This window comes from Anastrepha obliqua, chromosome 4 (assembly GCF_027943255.1).
Source record: "Anastrepha obliqua isolate idAnaObli1 chromosome 4, idAnaObli1_1.0, whole genome shotgun sequence".
Lineage (NCBI taxonomy): Eukaryota > Metazoa > Arthropoda > Insecta > Diptera > Tephritidae > Anastrepha > Anastrepha obliqua.
The window spans coordinates 1963915-1983938 of NC_072895.1; the positions used below are offsets into that span (position 1 = coordinate 1963915).

General features: G+C 38.8%; 1 protein-coding gene across 1 annotated transcript in view; it reads right to left on the reverse strand.

Moving 5' to 3' along the window:
- Positions 1-1049: 1049 nt before the first annotated feature.
- The window catches only part of LOC129245980 (GTP-binding protein Di-Ras2), a 175000-nt gene continuing 156025 nt past the window's right edge, over positions 1050-20024 (reverse strand). Inside the window, exons 5-6 of the mRNA XM_054884453.1 lie at positions 1581-1692; positions 1050-1438 (exon numbers count right to left, since the gene is read on the reverse strand). Of these exons, the coding sequence (XP_054740428.1) occupies positions 1363-1438; positions 1581-1692 (188 nt within the window). The 3' untranslated portion in view covers positions 1050-1362. The remainder of the gene's footprint in view (positions 1439-1580; positions 1693-20024) is intronic.

The window sequence follows — 20024 nt, forward strand, 5'->3', positions numbered from 1 at the left end:
TTTTGTTTTGTTAACGTGCATTTTTGGAGAGACTAATTTAGATGGCGACCGCCGTAGCCGAATGAGTTGGTGCGTTCGGAATCGGCTTGAAATTGTAGGTCACTACATTTGTGGAACAACATCAAGACGTACACCTAAAATAGGAGGAGGAGCTCGGCAAAACATCCAAAAAGGGTGTACGCGCCTATTATATATAATTTAGATGGAGTTCAATTCCAACAAGACAATGCCCATTGTTACAAATCAGCGACTCATGTTCTTGTTTAGAGAGAATAACATTGTTTTGTTGGATTGGCCAGCACAGTCTCCAGATTATAAAGCCCATAGAGCACATGATGGCGATTTTAAAGCGTAAGATGAAGGAACACAGCATAACGTCGGAAGCAGCGAGAAAAAAAGCTTTAATTCACAAGTGGAGCTCAATAAGTACAGGCGGATGTGCAAAACTTGTACGCAGCACAACCTAGAGGGTTACTGCTGTTATCAAAACAAATGGTGGACCTACTAAATATTAATGTTTTTTATCACTAATTCCTTTTATTTGTACATATTTATTGATTAAAGGTCATTATTTAACTTTTTAAAAGGAACATTTAAAGAGGTGCCTAATACTTTTGGCCAAGGCTGTATGTAAATTTAGGAAAAGAAATGAAGTAAAGAAAAAACAGTATATTATACATACATAAAAATTTTGAAAATATTAAAATTCATATTATTTACAATGAAAATTATGTATATTATTTTGAAATACTTTTATCTAAAAAATTCGTGAAACTGGTTTTTGTTGTGAGCAAATTAAATTTAATCGCGAAAAAACGTTCGAGCGTTTGCTTTGGCATAATCACATTTTAACATTTATAAAAACTTCCGCTTTTAATATAAATTTAATTTTTTATTAATAATAACTAGCACGCAATTAAGCTAAAAAATTAAAACTAGCAAAATTTATTTATTTATTGCTCTTTGTGATTTTGATTTATTTGCAAATTTAACTATTTATTTACTTAATTCCGCTGCGCTTTCACTTTTATTTGCATGGGCAACTTCCTGGCAACAAACATGCACAAAATTGCATATGTATGCGTAAACAAAACTATTTATCGATTAACTAACATTACTGTCATAGTGTTTTTTATATTTCTAATTAAGCGTTCATATCAAAATTTGTATTTTTTCAACATAAGATTAACATCTTTGCGTTCAATCCACCCGGCTGCTTCGCGAATACACACAAACGCACATATGCCTACCGACTTACATATACCCAGATGCACAATTGTAGTTAATAACCTTAAGTTCCTGCTTTGTGGTTCAGTTTTTACATTCCTTTCATGTTCATTTACTTTTCACACCTCCTTCACTTTATTGCAAATTACAGTCGTCGGACGCGTTGTTGATTTGCTGTTTGGTTTTGCGCGATGCACGGCGTATGAGTGACCTGTAATTTAGTACAAAATACGAGTATAAGGGTAAGTGAGAATAGGGGGGATATGTAAGAATGTAAGTATATGCAATTTACTCTGATTGTCGTATCTGATCACACTATCACTGAATATAAATAATATGTTAGGTATACTAACCTAGAGCGGGGCTTTAATTTGGCATCGCTGCTGCTGGTGGCCGGATCAACGGCGTCAACCAAACTAGACTTTTTATCACTGGAAACGGATGGACTGGCGTTGCGATTCTTATCTGAAGAAGAAAATAAGTATGTTTGTAAATTTGTATATTTGGATTGCCTTTATTACAGTTATTACAGTTGACAGTTGTGAAAGAGAAAGGTAGAATGATGTTGCAGAGACACAAACAAAGGTAGGCTCAAAATGAGACAGAGGTAGTTAAGGAGACGGAAAAACGATGGATGTCTGTTTATGAGCTTCAATCCAATTGAATTTAAAGCTTGATTCGGGATTTATACAAAATTTCTAAAAAAATATAAAAATTGAGAACTGGAATTCATAAAATAGCAGTATCCTTTTCACTCTCTAATCATTTAGGAATTTTGGATAAATAGTTAAGAAGCAGTCTTAGAAAATTCTGGATCCATTTTAAATACACCACGCATCAGATGGTTTCGGAAGGATTATCGGGATGAAGGGAACATCGAAAGAGTATGTACTGTTTGCGCTACCTGTACCAATGCTTTGTTTCTGCCAAAATCCGCTGCCGTTTGCCGGGACCACACCTTTTCGAACACTTTGTCGATCTAAAATTATGCAAAAACTATGAATGAGCTATATTAGGAAATCAAATTAAGCTTAGAGTAGGCAGGGGAGCTCTAACAATTTATTTTTCCAATAACAACAATATGTATAGTGGGAACAGTAAAAAAAACGATTAAGTCGGAGAATCACATGACTAGAGAATATCGTAAATCATCATAGATAGGCTGGGTTGAAAGAGAGGAATCCTTTCGGACTTGGATTCTTAGAAGGTTCAAGTTGTTGGGTATGTAAATTCTTTAATTATTGGCTATATTAAAAAAAATAGCGCGTACACTTCTGTTAGGTGTTAGGTCGCTATTGGAAAAAACTTTTTCACAAGGATTGAACCTACGCACCAAACCATTCAGCTACAGCGGCCGCCATATTAAGTATAAAATTTTAAACTCTGTTCGTAGCTCATTTAAACTATACGAGTATTTACTCCCTACAAAATGGCAATAATGTGCCTTACGATATGCATTTCGATTCGAATTTTTTTGTTATTATATGCACTAACATTTTCACCATTCGTTTGGTGTGTTTTGCGATGTTGCCAATGCGCTTGCAAACCCGTTATCAGCAGAGGTAAAATATTCAGTAATGAAATGAGCTGGTAAAGAGCAGACAAAATCTGTCTGTTAGTAGAGGAGTGCAAAGTCTAAAGTACGAAGAAACGTATAAAGTTGAGTCTGAGGCGGAAAACAAAGTTTATTAGTTGTTAGGCTTGACGAGCAGTATATACAGAAAAAGGGAATAATAATGGAATCTTAAGTTGAGCTTTACAAAAAATGCTACGGCCACCGTAACAGATGAAATCAATTGCTCCATGTTTTGCGCAAAAGTGAGGCTTGCTATGACCTAAGTGGAAAGATTGAGTCGCTTGGCTGTAGCGCGGCTTCTTTTGGGAGCTGTCGATGATGCCCTAGAGCAAAATATAATTGAAAAATATTTCAAACTTAATTTAACAGCTTGGCTAGAATGTCTTTTTGTTATAGTTCATTGCGTTATTCGCTCATTTTGATATGTAATTCTCAATTAGTTTGAATAAATAGAAGAAGAATACAGCCGCTTAGTGTTAGTTAGCATAAGTTTGTGTATAACACAATCATTAGTGCAAACGATAAATATTTTAGACAAAAACAATTGTCGAAACGTTCAAATTTAGTGAATTGCACGACAGGTCAAACCAGATAAGATAAAGAGCTTTTCATGTTGGACACAGTCTCTACTTAAGAAATCTGCAGATGAGAGATAAATACCCGGCTTCCTTGCAGAGATTTTTTGGTACATAGAGGTTAGTTTGTCTTCTAAAATGTTCCAGCACTAAATATTGCTACCCTCGTTGAAATTAGGACTACATTAAAAGAGCCAGGGCAGTGGAACCAAGAATTATATAGAGACGTGAAGTGTCGCTGATATCACTGGGACATCTTAGTGCAACTGGTTTCTTGGGTGGGCGATTATCAAAAGGAATGCCCTAAGCGGTAATACAATCACGCTTAGCTGGCCATATCAAATGATCTATGAAACAAAGTCGCAATTGCTAATGCCAAATAAAAGAAGGGAACCAATGAACAAGCCACTTGTTGGATGCAATACCCATTAATGGATAATCTCTTATACAATTAACGTGTCAATGAAGACTTAAAGCTTTCAAGATAAGGAAGAGATGGAATAGATGCACGACTGCCTATGCCAAGGCAACTGTACCTTAGTTGATTATAGTAATTGTAAGAGGGTATTGACAAAAAAGTTGTGCAGCCCGGTTCACTCAATTAGATGCAATAATTTTCATGGAATGAAATGGTTATTAAAGCACCTATGTTTGATCTAGTAATCCAAGGTTTTCTGATAACTCAAGTGAAGTCTGTACTTTGCTCGAAAAAAGCAACATGCATCATAATGTGGGCAAACCATAGCCTAACCATAGCCAGGAAGTTGAAATGATGGGCATGAACTTGAAATAAGAAAACCATATGTTTTTGCGAACAAAAAAATGCTTCGCTTGGGATTAGAAGTATTTCTTATTCTAATATCATAAAAGCAAAAAGTAGCACAAACGAAATAATGCACACATACACGCACACTCAAGAGTATGCAATGCAATTTATTGAAATGTCTACATCGTCCAAAAATACTGGCAGCCACAAAATACGAGACAATAAAAAACTTTTGTCAATTACACACCCATATACATAAATATGTAGGTATTTATTATGTAGATGCTGAAGGGGCTGAGTGGCAGCACAACGACAAACAACAATAAAACTGGTCGTTCACACAAATCTGCAGTTGCAGTTCTAATTCCAGTGCGCCAATAAAGTCACAAAAAGTACGATTGAGTGCAGAAAGAAAGTTGGTCGAACAAGGAGAACAAGGACACTCAATGCAAGGTAGTGGCGCAAAGGGAAGCGGGAAATCATGAGGCAAACAGGCGCACAGGCGAATAGATGCACAAAGCGAGGTAAGCGCTGATCTTAAGGGAAACTTATTGAATGCCAATGAGGACGAAGTTCAAGTGTAGTTCAGACCAAGCACGCTCTTCATGTCTACTGTTTCGAGTTGCGCACTCATACACTCATACATACGTGTATACTGCTTACCTATGTTTGCTAAGCATAAATATGCAACATGGCAAAAATATAAATATGTATGTTAATACTTTTGTTATTTTAATTAATGTATGGAGAGAAAGGCGTGGTGTATTTTTCATTTTGAGTGACTGAAATTAGCGCCAAGCCGCTGAAAATAATTGTGTTGCCACAAGTGGAATAACAGTTTTGATTTTGGCCACTGTAACCCAATTTATTATAAACTTGCGACGCTGTGTGTTAGAGAGATATACACAGGGTCCGTACGGTATTTGTGGAAAACTTGATAACCCTCCTTATTCATATTGACCATTGGGATTAATGGCAGTCTGCAGAGAAAAAATGGTGTTATGAGGATGCTTATTGGTTTCACGTTCAACTATGCCCCACACATAGTAATCCAGGCGCTTAAAGTCTGAGGATTTAGGTGGCCATAAGTTCGGTGCTTTGTGATTATGGAAATTTTCAGCCATACAATCTTGTGTCTTGCGAACTGTTACCGCGTACACTATAAATCCAGGGTTTCACTACTGTCACTAGAATCTCGATATATGCAGCAGAACTCACACGAAATCCTTGAGTAAATATTGGGTGTGCAACTAAGTTTTAAAGGATTTAAAACATATAGTAATACTTGTGTCAAATTGTACTGAGTATTTGTATAACGAGTTTCATGTGAAAGTGTCATCATTAAGTGTCGTTTCTTAGTTTGTGTCATTTCGTCGAAGTGTAAACAAAAAATTTTTTTATACAAAGACTATGTCAGCTTTTGTGCCTACAAAACTTCATTCGCGGGAAGCATTGCTATTTTGCTTCCATCTGAAGAAAAGTGCAGCGGAAAGTTATCGGATGCTGTGTGAGGCGATAAACGGAGCACTTTACAGACAAAAAATTATGCGATTGAAGCGGGCAATTGCGGAAAAACGTCCGGATTGGGAAACCAGACATGAGACATTGATCTTTCATCATGACAATGCTCGGCCGCATGTCGCACAAGTGGTCAAAACCTATCTCGATGGTAGCGGATGGGAAGTTCTACCCCACCCGCCTTATAGCCCAGATCTTGCACCATCAGATTACCATTTGTTCCGGTCGATGCAGAATGCCCTTACGGGAGTGCGTTTCACTTCGGTTGAAGGTATCCAAAATTGGCTTGATGAGTTCTTCGCCTCCAAAAGCGAGCAGTTTTATTGGGACGGAATCCATGCATTACCAGAGAAGTGGGAAAAAGTTATAGCTAGTGATGGACAGTATTTTGGATAAAATAGGTTGTACCAATTTTTAACAATAAATTTTTGAAATCGAAAAAAAAACCTTTAAAACTTAGTTGCACACCCAATAAGTGTGGGGGCTGACATGTACCTTGACACATAAAACCAAAACAGTGGCTGGAAGTTTCGTGTGCATGACAACAGGAAACTCTGTATGATTCGAACATAGCCTTCTGTCATTTCCGCGGTTGGTCCTTTGGTCGTGGTCAAAATGTTTTTCGTTAGAAAAAAACCATGACATCTCACGCGCTTCAGGGTGTTAAATTTTGTTTAAAAAATGTTTTGATCAGATAACTGCCTATTCTCATGTTTGCGCCGACATAAATTGTCTTCTGCGCATAACGTAGAACTTAAATCGGTGATTTTCTCTGAAAAATTTACGGATAAGACCCTTAAAAAAATTGAGCTCCCACTCATTGATTTTGAGAGATCCTCGTCAGTGATCGATTGCACTTGTTGAATACATTCTACAGATCGGGCAGTGACAGAAAGTTCCTCGTCTGTTATGCTTTGTTAATTGGTCTGTTTTTTTCCGCCATTATGATTGGTTATCTTATTAAATAGGTAGGTAGGTATAGTGGTTGTCGGTTGACACACCTAAGCCTGCTGCAGGCCCATTGTGATACCACCAGGGCTGTCTCCTCTCCTCAATCTACATTGTCCTCATTGAACCAACCTGTGGCTTTAATATATCTAACAAGACTTGTTATTTTTATATTGCCTACTTCTGCCAAGTTATTCACGGAACTTTTTCCTAAAATATTGAATCTTCTTCTATCCAGAGCCATGCACCCGCATAGAAAGTGTTCTATAGTCTCTTCTTCTTCAATGTCGTTACAGCTTCTGCCGTGGGCGTAGTCTTTAGTGCCCCGCTTATGTAGAGACTAGCACCCCTTTGAACACTTTCTAGGCGTTTTACTGTTGTTCTTTTCTCAAGTGTTGCCCACCAGACTAAGACACCGTATGTCATGATAGGGCGTACCACTGCTGTATATAGCCAGTGTACTATTTTGGGGGTTAGGCCGCATTTTGCCCCCACAATTCTTTTGCATATATAGAGTGCTGTTCCGTTAACTTCACAAGGCCCTCTTCTTCTTCTTAATTGGCGCGATAACCGCTTACGCGATTTTGGCCGAGTTCAACAAAGCGCGCCAGTCGTTTCTTTCTCGTGCTAATCGGCACACCAAGTGAAGCCAAGTCTTTCTCCACCTGATCTTTCCAACGCAGAGGAGGCCTTCCTCTTCCTCTGCTACCACCAGCTGGTACCCCATCGAATACTTTCAGAGTCGGAGAGTTTGTATCCATTCGGACAACATAACCTAGCCAACGTAGCCGCTGGATCTTTATTCGCTGTGCTATGTGTATGTCGTCGTAAAGCTCATACAGCTCATCGTTCCATCGCCTACGATATTCGCCGTTGCCAACGTGCAAAGGTCCAAAAATCTTACGCAGAATCTTTCTCTCAAACACTGCAAGCGTCGCTTCATCGGATGTTGTCATCGTCCACGCTTCTGCGCCATACGTTACGACGGGCTTGATGAGAGTCTTGTAGAGTGTTAGTTTTGTTCGTCGAGAGAGGACTTTACTACTCAATTGCCTACTTAGTCCAAGGTAGCACTTGTTGGCAAGAGAGATTCTACGTTGGATTTCAAGGCTGACATTGTTATCGGTGCTAATGCTGGTTCGTAAATACACGTCTTTTACAACCTCAAAATTATAACTGTCAACAGTGACGTGAGTGCCGAGATGCGAGTGCGCCACTGTTTGCTTGATGACAAGAGGTACTTCGTTTTGTCCTCGTTCACCACCAGACCCATTCGCTTTGCCTCTTTATCCAGTTTGGAGAAGGCAGAACTAACAGCGCGGTTGTTAAGTCCGATGATGACGATATCATCGGCATACGCCAACAATTGTACGCTCTTATAAAAAATTGTGCCTGAGCGATTAAGTTCTGCGGCTCGTACGATGCTCTCCAACATCAGGTTAAAGAAGTCACACGACAGCGAGTCACCCTGTCTGAAACATCGTTTGGTATCAAATGGCTCGGAGAGGTCCTTCCCAATTCTGACGGCGCTGCTGGTGTTGAGCAACGTCATCTTACATAGCCGTATTAGTTTTGCGGGGATACCAAATTCAGACATCGCGGCATACAGGTAACTCCTCTTCGTACTGTCGAATGCAGCTTTGAAGTCGACGAAAATATGGTGTGTGTCGATTCTCCTTTCGTAGGTCTTTTCCAAGACTTGGCGTATTGTAAATATTTGGTCGATGGTAGAATTTCCAGGTCTAAAGCCACACTGATAAGGTCCAATCAGTTGGTTGACGGTGGGCTTCAGCCTTTCACACAATACGCTTGCTAGAACCTTATAGGCGATATTTAGAAGACTAGTCCCGCGGTAATTATCATAGATTGCAGGATCGCCCTTCTTATGGATTGGGCAGAGCACACTTAAATTCCAATCGGCAGGCATGCTTTCATCCGACCATATTTTGCATAGGAGCTGATGCATGCACCTTACCAGCTCCTCACCGCCATGTTTGAATAGCTCAGCTGGCAATCCGTCGGCGCCCGCGGCTTTGTTGTTCTTTAGATGCGTTATTGCTATTCTCACCTCGTCATGATCGGGTAGCGGATCAACGATTGGGGTATCGGGATCTTCACACTCTCTGTGACATGCGCAGCTGTCACTATTTGATAGGTGCGAGAAGTGTTCCCTCCATAATTTAAGAATGCTCTGGATGTCATTCACCAGATCGCCGTCTTTGTTCTTACAGGAAAACGCCCCGGTCTTAAAACCTTCTGTAAGCCGCCGAACTTTCTGGTAGAATTTTCGGGCGTTGTTCCTATTGGCCAGCATCTCAAGCTCCTCGCACTCACGTATTTCGGCCTCTCGTTTCTTCTGTCGGATAATACGTCTCTCGTCCTTTCTTAGCTCTCTGTAGCGATCCCACATGGCTCGCGTTGCTCCCGATCGCAGCGTGGCTCTATAGGCAGCAACTTTTCTCACAAGGCCCTCGGCGATACCCAAATCAGTCATCGCGCTTGTTATGGCCTCCGGTAGAATGTTGTTGAAAGCGCCTTTTATGTCTAGGAAGGCTACCAGAGAATACTCTTTATTCTCTATTGATTTCTCTATCTCTGAAATTAGTTTATTAAGTGATTAAGTATAAAATTTATGCAGGAATTTGTAACTGATATTTTGTAGGACATTTCGCTGTTAAAAATACCAGTTGGTGGCATGGAAATAGTTGCAAAGCAAACTGGTGGTAAAGTAACTAGTTCAGAACTAGTTGTGTTTACTGTAGGCTAATTATAAATATGCACATAGGTATGTGCACATACTCACACAGTCATAATTATTGCTAGAGCGCCGCCCATGCAACACACACGCACTCGTAAATACATACATAAACGTAGAAAAGTGTGTAATTACTAATAAAACTATTATTTTTCGTTTCAATTATTTGTTAGAATTTAGTTTCAATATTTGCAAAGATTGGCGCAACCGCAATCATAAGCCAACTGCTGTACTTCAATATTCTATATAAATTACTGGAATAAGCTGGAACGCTTACAGCAAATTTGATGAATTTGTTGAGCTATAGCAATAAAACAATGCGGATTATTCATGTTTTTCATTGAAAAAGAGATAAAAATTTACACGCGTGTAATAAATTTTTCCATAATAGACTGTTTATTGACCTTGATTTATATCATTTGATGGCTGAAAATCCAAATATGTGTTGCGAATTTAATTTATTAGCTTGCTGGCCTCAATAGCTGGCCACAGTAACATTACAAAAAAAACTCAAGCTTAAGTGCCTTCATATGGTACTTGGACTAAAGTTGTGTACTTACATACCTATTAATTTATTTATTAATTAATTTAGTTATGTTTTGCAGTCCACAGATAAATCTTACAGACTACAATAAAAAATATGTTTAAGTATTTAATTAATTTGCTTATATAAACTTAAATTAAAGCCGAGGTTAGGATAGTTGTTGCAGAATCGAATGCATCTCACCATTGGTTCACTGAAGGCGTAGTTAGTTCTATGCCGTTGATCTATAAATAAACGAACTTGCCTTAAATCATGGTGCTTCGTTTGAAATTTCATTTAACTCAATAGCTCACTGAAATTAATATTGGAATTTAAAAGATTAATCACGAAGGGAACCGAAATGTACATTCTTCTATTAATCTTCTTATATTCTATCTTCAAGGCTTTGCAGTCTACTAAATTTGTAATTAGGGGGACATTGGGCCAGTGCAGCTTATACAACGCATATTTAGTAAATAGTTTTTGAACTCTTTCGATCTTATTAAGATGGCAATGGAAGAAGCGAACCGCCCGTCTACCACTAGTAAGCCAATCCGAGACGAGAATGGTTCGCTTGCCAGCTCAAGTAACGACCAACTCAAAGTCTGGGAAAACTTTTACAAAAATCTACTCTCCAACACTGATGGAAGCAGCAATTTACAATGCAATTGCGCTAGACACGCTGATAACGATAGCGTTCGGACGCAATGCCCCTCCATGAAAGAAATTGCAGATGCAATAACAATATTAAAAGCCAATAAGGCGCCTGGCATTGATAACATCGCACCAGAACTATTAAAGGCAGACCCAATTACTAGCGCTAAGCTCGTTCAACCTATCATCGAACGCTTCTGGTCAGACGGGCACCTTCCAGGCGAGCTTAAGGAAGGAGTTATAATAAAAATTCCAAAAAAAGGCGATCTCTCGCAATGTACTAATTGGAGAAGAATTACACTTATATGCAGCGTTAATAAAATCATTGCCCATATTATAAATAAACGAATCCACGAAGCCTACTCGACATCAATATTTCGTGAAGAACAAGCGGGCTTCAGGCCACGCCGATCATGTGTTGACCACGTAAACAGCCTTCGGGTAATAGTGGAGCAAAGCGTGGAATATCGGTCACCGCTTTATTTAATATTTATCGACTTTGCTAAGGCATTCGATACTCTTCGTCACGACGCTATTTGGGCCGCGCTCCGATGTAAAGGCATTCCCGAAAGAATGATTAATCTCATTATAAACTTATATACGCACGCACGCTGCCGAATCCTACATGAAGGACAGCTAAGCGAGCCAATAACTGTTAAAGCTGGAGTAAAACAAGGTTGCCCGCTCTCTCCAACTCTCTTTAACATTGTCCTTGACGCCATTTTAGGTCAGGCTCTTGCTAATCAGAGAGGCATCACATGGGGTCTTCGTGGATCCTTAAACGACCTCGATTACGCCGACGATATTTGCATCCTTGCGCACAACTACGACGACATGGCACGAAAACTCAAATCGATATCGACACTGGCATCGAAAGTGGGACTCAACATCAATGTCTCTAAAACCAAGGCCATGCGCATAAATGCAAACAACACGCGCCCATTCCTACTAAACTCAACACCTTTAGAGGAAGTTCAAAGTTTCTGCTACCTAGGATGCATTATCTCAACCTCTGGCGGCTGTGCGGAAGACATCGAAAACAGAATAAATAAGTCGCTGCAAGCATTCGGTCAATTGAAAAACATCTGGAGCTCCTCATTCTTGTCGCGTGGCACCAAACTAAAAATATTTAATTCCAACGTCATATCCGTTTTACTATACGGATGTGAAACATGGAACGCTGCGCCACTATACCCAACGACAGACTGTGGGAGCTGACGAACCATACGCTCATCAAAACAAATATTCTGAAAAGAAAGTGGAACTGGATCGGCCATACGCTCAGAAAACCCGCACAAGATATCACGAGGCAAGCCATTGAATGGAACCCACAGGGATCACGCAGAAGGGGACGCCCAGCGCATACTTGGAGAAGACAGCTAGAGAAGGAGATAACATTAAGTGAAATGAACTGGAATGAAATTAAAAGAATTTCATTGGACAGGGACAGATTTAAGAGTTTTGTTGTAGCCCTATGCTTCACTATGGAGTAAAAGGAATAAATATATAATGGAAGAATAGGTTCCATTTGAATGAACAATAATCTAATCGGTTTCGAACAAAGGAGACGTAGAGTGCTTTCAAGATCAAGAGATTAGAGAAGTCTTGGTAACGTTCACCGTTTACAGTAGAAGCGTTACCGGTATCATTTTCGGTTAACGCTCAGATGACTCCGCCAACATAAAGGACACAACGAACAGTTAGGCTTTGTGGATGCATACTTTTTTCTTGACGGAAATGTAGATTTTTAGTATCCTTTACTTGTTAAAATATCCGCTTAAATGAAAATGTGCCTCGTTGCGCGCCAGTCGTTTCTTTCTCATCCTAACCGGCGTCAGTTGGTCACACCAAATGGAGCCAAGTATTTCTTCACCTGATCTTTCCAAAGCAATGGAGGTCATCCTCCTCTTTTGCTACCATCAGTTGGTACCGCATCGAATACTTTCGGAGCTGGATTGTTTGCAGCTGGCCAGGTGAGTCGGACCTTTATTCGCTGCGCTATGTCTATGTTGCCGTAACACTCATACAGCTAATCATTTAATTGTTTGCGACACCCAAATCAAGCCTAGAAAGTACCTGTTTTGATTTTTTCGTACACCATTAACACAATTTCAGTTTAGTCGTAAACAAACCACTGTCCCCTCCCCTGGTACATCAGCAGATTAGCTGATACCTTCAAAATCGCTGAGAACCAGTTAACGGTGTGATGTTGGCCACACCTACTGAATTCTTTCCATAGTGAACATAAGCAATGCTATCAGGTTAGTTATTGACAAGGAGAGCGTCGCCGTATGACGCACCGCTATGTAATGTTGCTGAGCGCGGTTTTCTAAGGTAGCAACTGTGAGCTGTGAAGAGCTTCGCTGAGTGTAGCGATCTCTTATCATGACAGCAAGACTGGAGCCAATGCAGTTACCCAGTGTAGTCGCAGCGACCCAAGGTGATGCATTCTCTCCTACCGTGGCTGCGACCGTAGTGCGGGAGTGGTGTGTTCATGTATGTACATATATGTTGAGTGTAGTTATGTAGTTATTTGAGGGTGCGCATTGCGAACTGTTGATCAAATTTAGTACATTGGTGGCTCAGAAAGGCGGACAAGATGTGCTCCAACACTAACTGTGTATGAAATTTGAAATAAATAAATTGAAAAATCTAGCTTTTATGTTGCACAAAAAATTGTTAATGAAAAATATTAGCTCAACTACCATAAGTCGGAATAGTAATTGAATAGTTTATTGCCACAGGCAAGTGCTTTGTGTCTCAAAGGCGCCGAAACGACAAAGCGACAAACCGGAAAATGTAACGAATGGCAAGCGAATTCTTGGGTCAAAATCTGCATGCCAATCACCAATCACTGAATTGGTTGGGCTTGTGTCTGTTGTAAAATATAATACATGCCCACACACACATGTACATGCATATAGAAGCAATTCACAATGTAGTTGTTTCTCCGTTTTCCACTCTCCGAAATGCCAAGCTAAACCGCTAATACTCTCAAATGAATATTTAATAGAACAGCCACAGTCGTAGCCATAACCCCAATCAAAACTTGTCCCAGCTGCCCGAAAAATAAATTACTTATTGCAGGCTGGTATTAAAAAGAGATAGAGTGCGAAGTGCTTTAACAAGAAGTATGTATGTATGTATGTCTTTTCACACATAAATAAGCAATTTATAAGCAATATGTTCGCCCTGGAAAGAAAAATCACTGCTGGCATTCAAATGCAAATGAGCGGCTCAATTTTGACGCTAAACCATAGGCATTTCCGCTTAAACTTTTTCTTGGAAAAATTCAATTCAAATAAAATCTGGTGGTCGCCTTCTTATTCCCTTTCTTCCTTAGGGATTGTTTATTCCTTTATTTGAAGTGGATTTATTTAATTTTTATGAGCCACTTGCATTTTCCACTAGAGTTGGTAAACAGGTACGCTTTTTTTTTAATATGCGACTCAGTGAAACAAGGCATGTTTTTCAGAATTTTTTTGACGACATAGTTAGAGTTGGTTAGTTTACAAAAATATAGCAACATTTGAATAATATTTGATAAAATTTTCATTCAAACTATAACAATTTTTCTTGAAAAAATGGGTAGTTTTTTAATGGAAAATTAATAATTATTAAAAAAATTTAAAAATCTCCAGGAATACGTCGTGATTTGTCTGAGGAGTTATCGATTTTGAGTAAATGCGTACAACGATTACAAAAAAACAATTTTCAGAAAACCGCATTCAGGCAAAAAAGTCGGATTGAAGCAGCAAATGCTCAAATACTTATTTTCAACATCTTAGCATCGGGGTGAACCATGGCTTCCGTTACAATTCGCCTTCCACGTCACCCAATCTCCAGCTTTTCTTTTGTCATCAGATATGCACATAGTTCGTATGCCTTCTTCTATGGCATCTCCCCATCTTTTACTCGGTCGAGCTCTTCTTCTATCCCCTTGTGGATTTGTTTCGAAGGTCTTTTTTACAGTTCTATCTTAAGAGAGAGAGTGCTGAGTACACTGTACTTATAACTTAACGAATTTTGCTCCGATCCACTTGAAATTTTGCACGATAGCCTTAAGATTTTATGCATTCATTTAAAAAATAAAATAAAAATCCTAAGAAAATTGTAAGTACAAATCTGTTCGAACGTAAGTAACTAAGGTATCGCAGTGTAGATATGTATGCACCATCCATCTCATTGAGTGTTCACTCGAAAGCTAAACCAATGATTAATAAATCCCATGACTTTTAAATTAAATTAATTCAATAACATTATTCAATATGAAGTCTTAGTTTATAACAACGAAATCAATAAACTTTTTTTGCTGAAAATAGATTGCGTGGCTTGAAGCATATGCTCCTATCTACATAACAAACATACATCTATACACAAATAAGTTGCCCGAATCATTGCTTTTCTAAAACTCCCTCCTAAACGTAAGCTTTATAACTTTCGCTAGGCTTTTTTACTTTGTTTATTTGCGTCTACTTTTGCAGGAAAATGATTCATGCTTTTTAGGGACAGCGATGTGACTCCATTGACTGACTGACTGGAAACCAGTGGTGCGCGTGACGCGTTTCGAAGCAGATTTATCACAACAAACACATATTTGTGTATGTGTATGTGTACCAGCCAAGCCAATAAATATACAGGGTTACCGGAAAAATCGTTCCAGATATTTAAGGACAATCATATTTAGATGATTAATTTTTTGATAGATATGGTGCCCAAAATTAACCGTTCCGATTTTAAAGATTATTTAAAAAATAAACAATATTTTGTTTTTCGTTTTCACGCCCACTTTTTTGAATGCCGCATCCTACCGGACACCAAAATAAAGGCACTGTCCGATATGGGGATCTCTGAGGCGCTGGCTGAGTTCATTAAAAACTTGCTTATGAGCAGATTTTTGATCGCAACCCCAGAAGGCTCGAATATCAGCAAAAAAGTCAGTAAAAGAACACCTCAAGGCGGTGTGCTCACCCCTCTCCTCTAGGTGCTGGCAATAAACTTCTTGCTAAACAGCCTAGAGGAGAGAGGCAGCACATCGTTGCCTAAGCGGATGATGTTGCTATTACTAGGGAAATTTCCTAATACACTTTACTAAACATGGTTGAAAACTGATCAAAAGCAAATGGACTAAGCGTCCACTCTAATAAAACTGAACTCATCTTATTTACTAGGAAACACAGAATTGCAGAAATAACTACACCTATGCTAGGTGGTACGGGACGTCCGTTTAGTGATGAAGCCTGCCATTTAGGACTGATAGTAGACAAAAACTCACCTTTTATTGTACATTAGCAGGGATGGTAAGACCAATTCTAACCGTCTAACCTGCAGTAGCCGGTTTTAGAAAAGAAATATATCAAAAAGACTATGGAACATGTAAAAAGGATGTCTGTTTGTATCTACGGGGCCCTTAGGACTACTCCTACAGAGGCACTAAGTATTATGCTCAGCCTATTACCTATAGACCAATTCAGCAAGCAAATAGCTGCCAAGTCAGCTCTCAGATTAAGAGAAATTGATCTATTCAGTACGAACCATAGAGAACACTCGTCAATTTTAGAGACATTTTCCTGTACTCCTTGTACAACGGTTCTCGGTAGGACATTACTTAAATAAGGACATTAACTTAAATAAATTCTTCAACACGGCGTTTCCTTTGAAAGAAAAATGAGAAAACGTTCTTGTTGTTAACGAAAATCATATAACCAGCTATACAGATTGCTCAAAACGTTACTGCTACAACAACAACAATATGGCTCAAAACTAGATAACAAAGTAGGTGGAGCGGCTTACTCTGATAAACTTGGGGTCAACCAATCGTTTCTCCCACCTAGTAATTGCAGGGTATTTCAAGTGAAAGTCACGGCTATAAAAGAGGGGCTCACATGGATAAAAGCGGGACTATTATCCACAAATGAAATCTTCATTTACTCAGCAAGTCAAGCAGCTGTACAAGCGCTAGAATCCAGAACACACTCAGCAAAAACAGTCAATACTACAAAGTAAACCTTATTTGGGTACCAAACTATACGAATATAGCAGGAAACTGGATGGACCGGCGCTACCTATGCCCATAGCTACTTGTAAATTACTGATAGATAGGAAAACCATCGATATGGTATACACAATTTGGCAAAACCGCACTACATGCGAGCTAAGCAAACAGACGTGGCCGAAATGGAACAGCGGTCGCTCAAGAAGCCTGTTTAGATTTAATAGAGAAGTGACAAAACACATTATAGGTCCATCAACTGATCATTATATAATAGGTAACCCCGTCAGAAGGTCGGGTCTTCCATACTACGATTTTTGTAGAAGTTGTCTTAACTCGGAAGAAGAGGAAAAATCAAACACTTGCTGCATGAGCGTGAAGGCTTAGCCAGAAGGAGACTTCGCACGCGGTATTCTTAACACATATAGCGTGCATCTGAAACTAAAGAAGCTTTGCTCGTTTCTGAAAGGTATAGAATGGCTTACAAAGGAACCCATAGTGTAGGAAAGGCTCCAGTGGTATCTCAATGGATCTACGACAGGTCTAAGTGTGTCATTACGACAGCCATCCTACCTACTTAGTTCAAACGTCTGGGTTTTCCGCTTTTGGTTAAGGGGTATGCCAATTAACAAAAATCATGAATAAAATTGGCAGTTAAAATTTTCAGCTTACGATTTTTCTTATCATCTTACGTACATCTTACTCAACATTATAAAAGCAAAACAAACAAAAATTTGAATGAAAAGTATCTAAAATTTTAAAAACTAGTATGTGTTTTTAGCTACCCTGTATTTACTTGTACGTAATACTGACACATATATATATGTGCTAAAACAGCCTCACGCAAATTTAAACACTTCACCGCATTCATGTGTTTTTTACACCAATATGTATACACATATACAAGTCCATACATGCAAACATGGATTCATGTGTCAGAAAAGGTAGATTTTCTCGCACCTAAATTTGTTTAAATTTCATTTCTCATCGCAGCATCCCTTTTCAACACTTTCTTCAGCCGTGACTAAATGCCCGTTGTTACTAGGTTTTCAACACAAATGCAAAAAAGGCATATGCAGACATATTTAGAGACGTTGAAATGTAGAGACAATCGAGGTATACACGCCCACGCCCCACCACACACATCCAAGCATGTCTGTTAGCGCGTGTGCGGGTAAAATCTGTAAAAAAGTATCCAAAAATGAAATTTCAGACTATTGGTTTTTTGGTTGTACACACATACATCTGTACATCTGTATAATATTTCATCACACAATTTTTCGCAGAATTTGATAATATTTATTCATTCGCCGTGGCTTTCCCTGTTGTCATGTTTCGCTGCTTAGATTGGTTATTTTCATTTTCATTTAGTAAAATCAATATTTTTTGTCTTTAAAGCAACCAAATTGTGATTAAATGTTTAAATATTTAAAGCCATGTTTAGAAAGTGTCTGTGTCGCATGAAAAGGACTCTGGATTAAACTTCTTTATCCTAGAAATAAGACTTTGTTAACTTACTATTAAAGTTCATTTTGGGACCAGCAAACATTACCTGCAAAGGTACGTCAAACTAGACATTCCGCATCAAGTATGAAGTTTTCCAACGCAAACGTGCTTGGAACTTTTCGACCCATAATTAATATTTATGTTGCTTACATTGACCTTAAAAAGTATTAAACTGTAATAGCTTAGTTTTTTATTATTTTCGAATTACCTCAACCACTCTGCGACGAAGAATTTAATTCTAGTTTCGGTAGCATACAATGCATAATTGAATTGTAGTCGTAGGTCACACGTGAAAAAATTTAACGAGGGTTTCAGAAAAAATACAATCGCACTGCTTCAAAAGCTGTAACTGACAAGCAAAGGCACGGGTTTCGATTATGCTTAGAAAATGAACTGAAATTGATTAAATGGGTCTTTCGACATGATCTAAACCCAGCCGATCAAAAGTTTGCCTAAAGCTCGATGAAATGCGAGACACAAATTAGTTCCCTTACAAATTTTTGCAGTTAGCGCCATCTATGTGAGAATTCCAGCTTCACAGGTGTACACTTGTTAAGTAAAACAGATAAGCCACTTTCGTATTTTGAGCTGCTAAGAAAATCCTATAGTTTGTACTTCGGCCGTTTACGCCGTAAGCAGCTCCACGCACTGTGAAACTCGTACTAGGACATATCGGTATCTGGATTATCATGAAGGATCTTACGAAGAAAGTTCGTTGGTTGGTTGGTTCGTCATTTTGCCAACGAAATAATTATTTATTGATTCCATTTGTTGCAATAAGACCACCAAATGGCAACTTTTATATGGTCCTAACTAGCCATAATTACAATTACTAAGTAGGCTAAGTTGGCAAATTCTGAGCATAAGAAATAGTAGAGAGCAAAAGCGATTCGACAGTTGAAGGTATTTGGTTATCCCTTTGTTGAAAAAGAAATCAAGTCTAGAGCTGAATCTGATAATAGGTTGCTGATCGGTTGCAATCGGCCAATGCATCGGCTAGGTTAGGCTATTGAGATGAATTGCTCACTCTGTCTTGAGGATAATAAGATATATAATAAAATTTTATGCACATACCTAATTTGGTTAGATAAGGATTGAAGCAGATCAACTCTTGTAAAGTTATACCTCGAAGTATTAGGGACTCGCCTTTCGTAGAGCAGTTTAGTTCAGATCCCTGCATCGCTACGTATATACAAAATGACAGTACTATTTTAAACAGTCTTATGGGGCTTGGAACCGTACTAGATGTTGAATACCTTTTCTATTGGAAACAAACCTTTGCTATTGGAAACAACTGAGCAAAAAAACCAAATTACGATTGTTCAACTTCAATGTCAAATCTGTGCTGCTCTATGGCTGTGAAACGAAGAAACATCGGAAAACTTGAAGACCTTTATCAACAGATGCCTGCGTACAACCTTACAAATCTGGTGGCCGGAAAGTTGGATCTCCAAGGAAGCACTTATGAAGCGCAGTAAGCAAAAACCATCAGTGTTCAAGTAAGAGAAGAAAACTGGAGTTGGCTGGAACGCACCTTCCGGAAAACCGAATATTCTCTTAGTAGGATGGAAATAGAGTGCAGTCCGCAAAGCTCCCGTGGACGTGGAAAACCTAAAGGTTTTGTTGATTTGACCTTCGTTCCCACAGCAGTCGGATCTACGTAACCGGAACGACCCAGAACTTCAGCAGCATTCCCCGTATATGTATGGGAATGTTTATGCTGCTACCACAACAATAATTGACAGCGATCTAACATGGAACCAGCTGAAGACTCCAGCAACAATGGAAATATTTAAAATGGAAATACAAAATAATGATAATAATTCAATTTAAGTCAAATTAAATTGTTTATGATTGAATCAAGTGCTATTAATAATAAATGGTGAAATGCCATACTTGAGAGTAATACGAGTAGTTAGTCTGCGGTGAATTATTGAAGATTAATAAATTAAACGGGAATAGTTGGTCAAATATTAATTGAAAG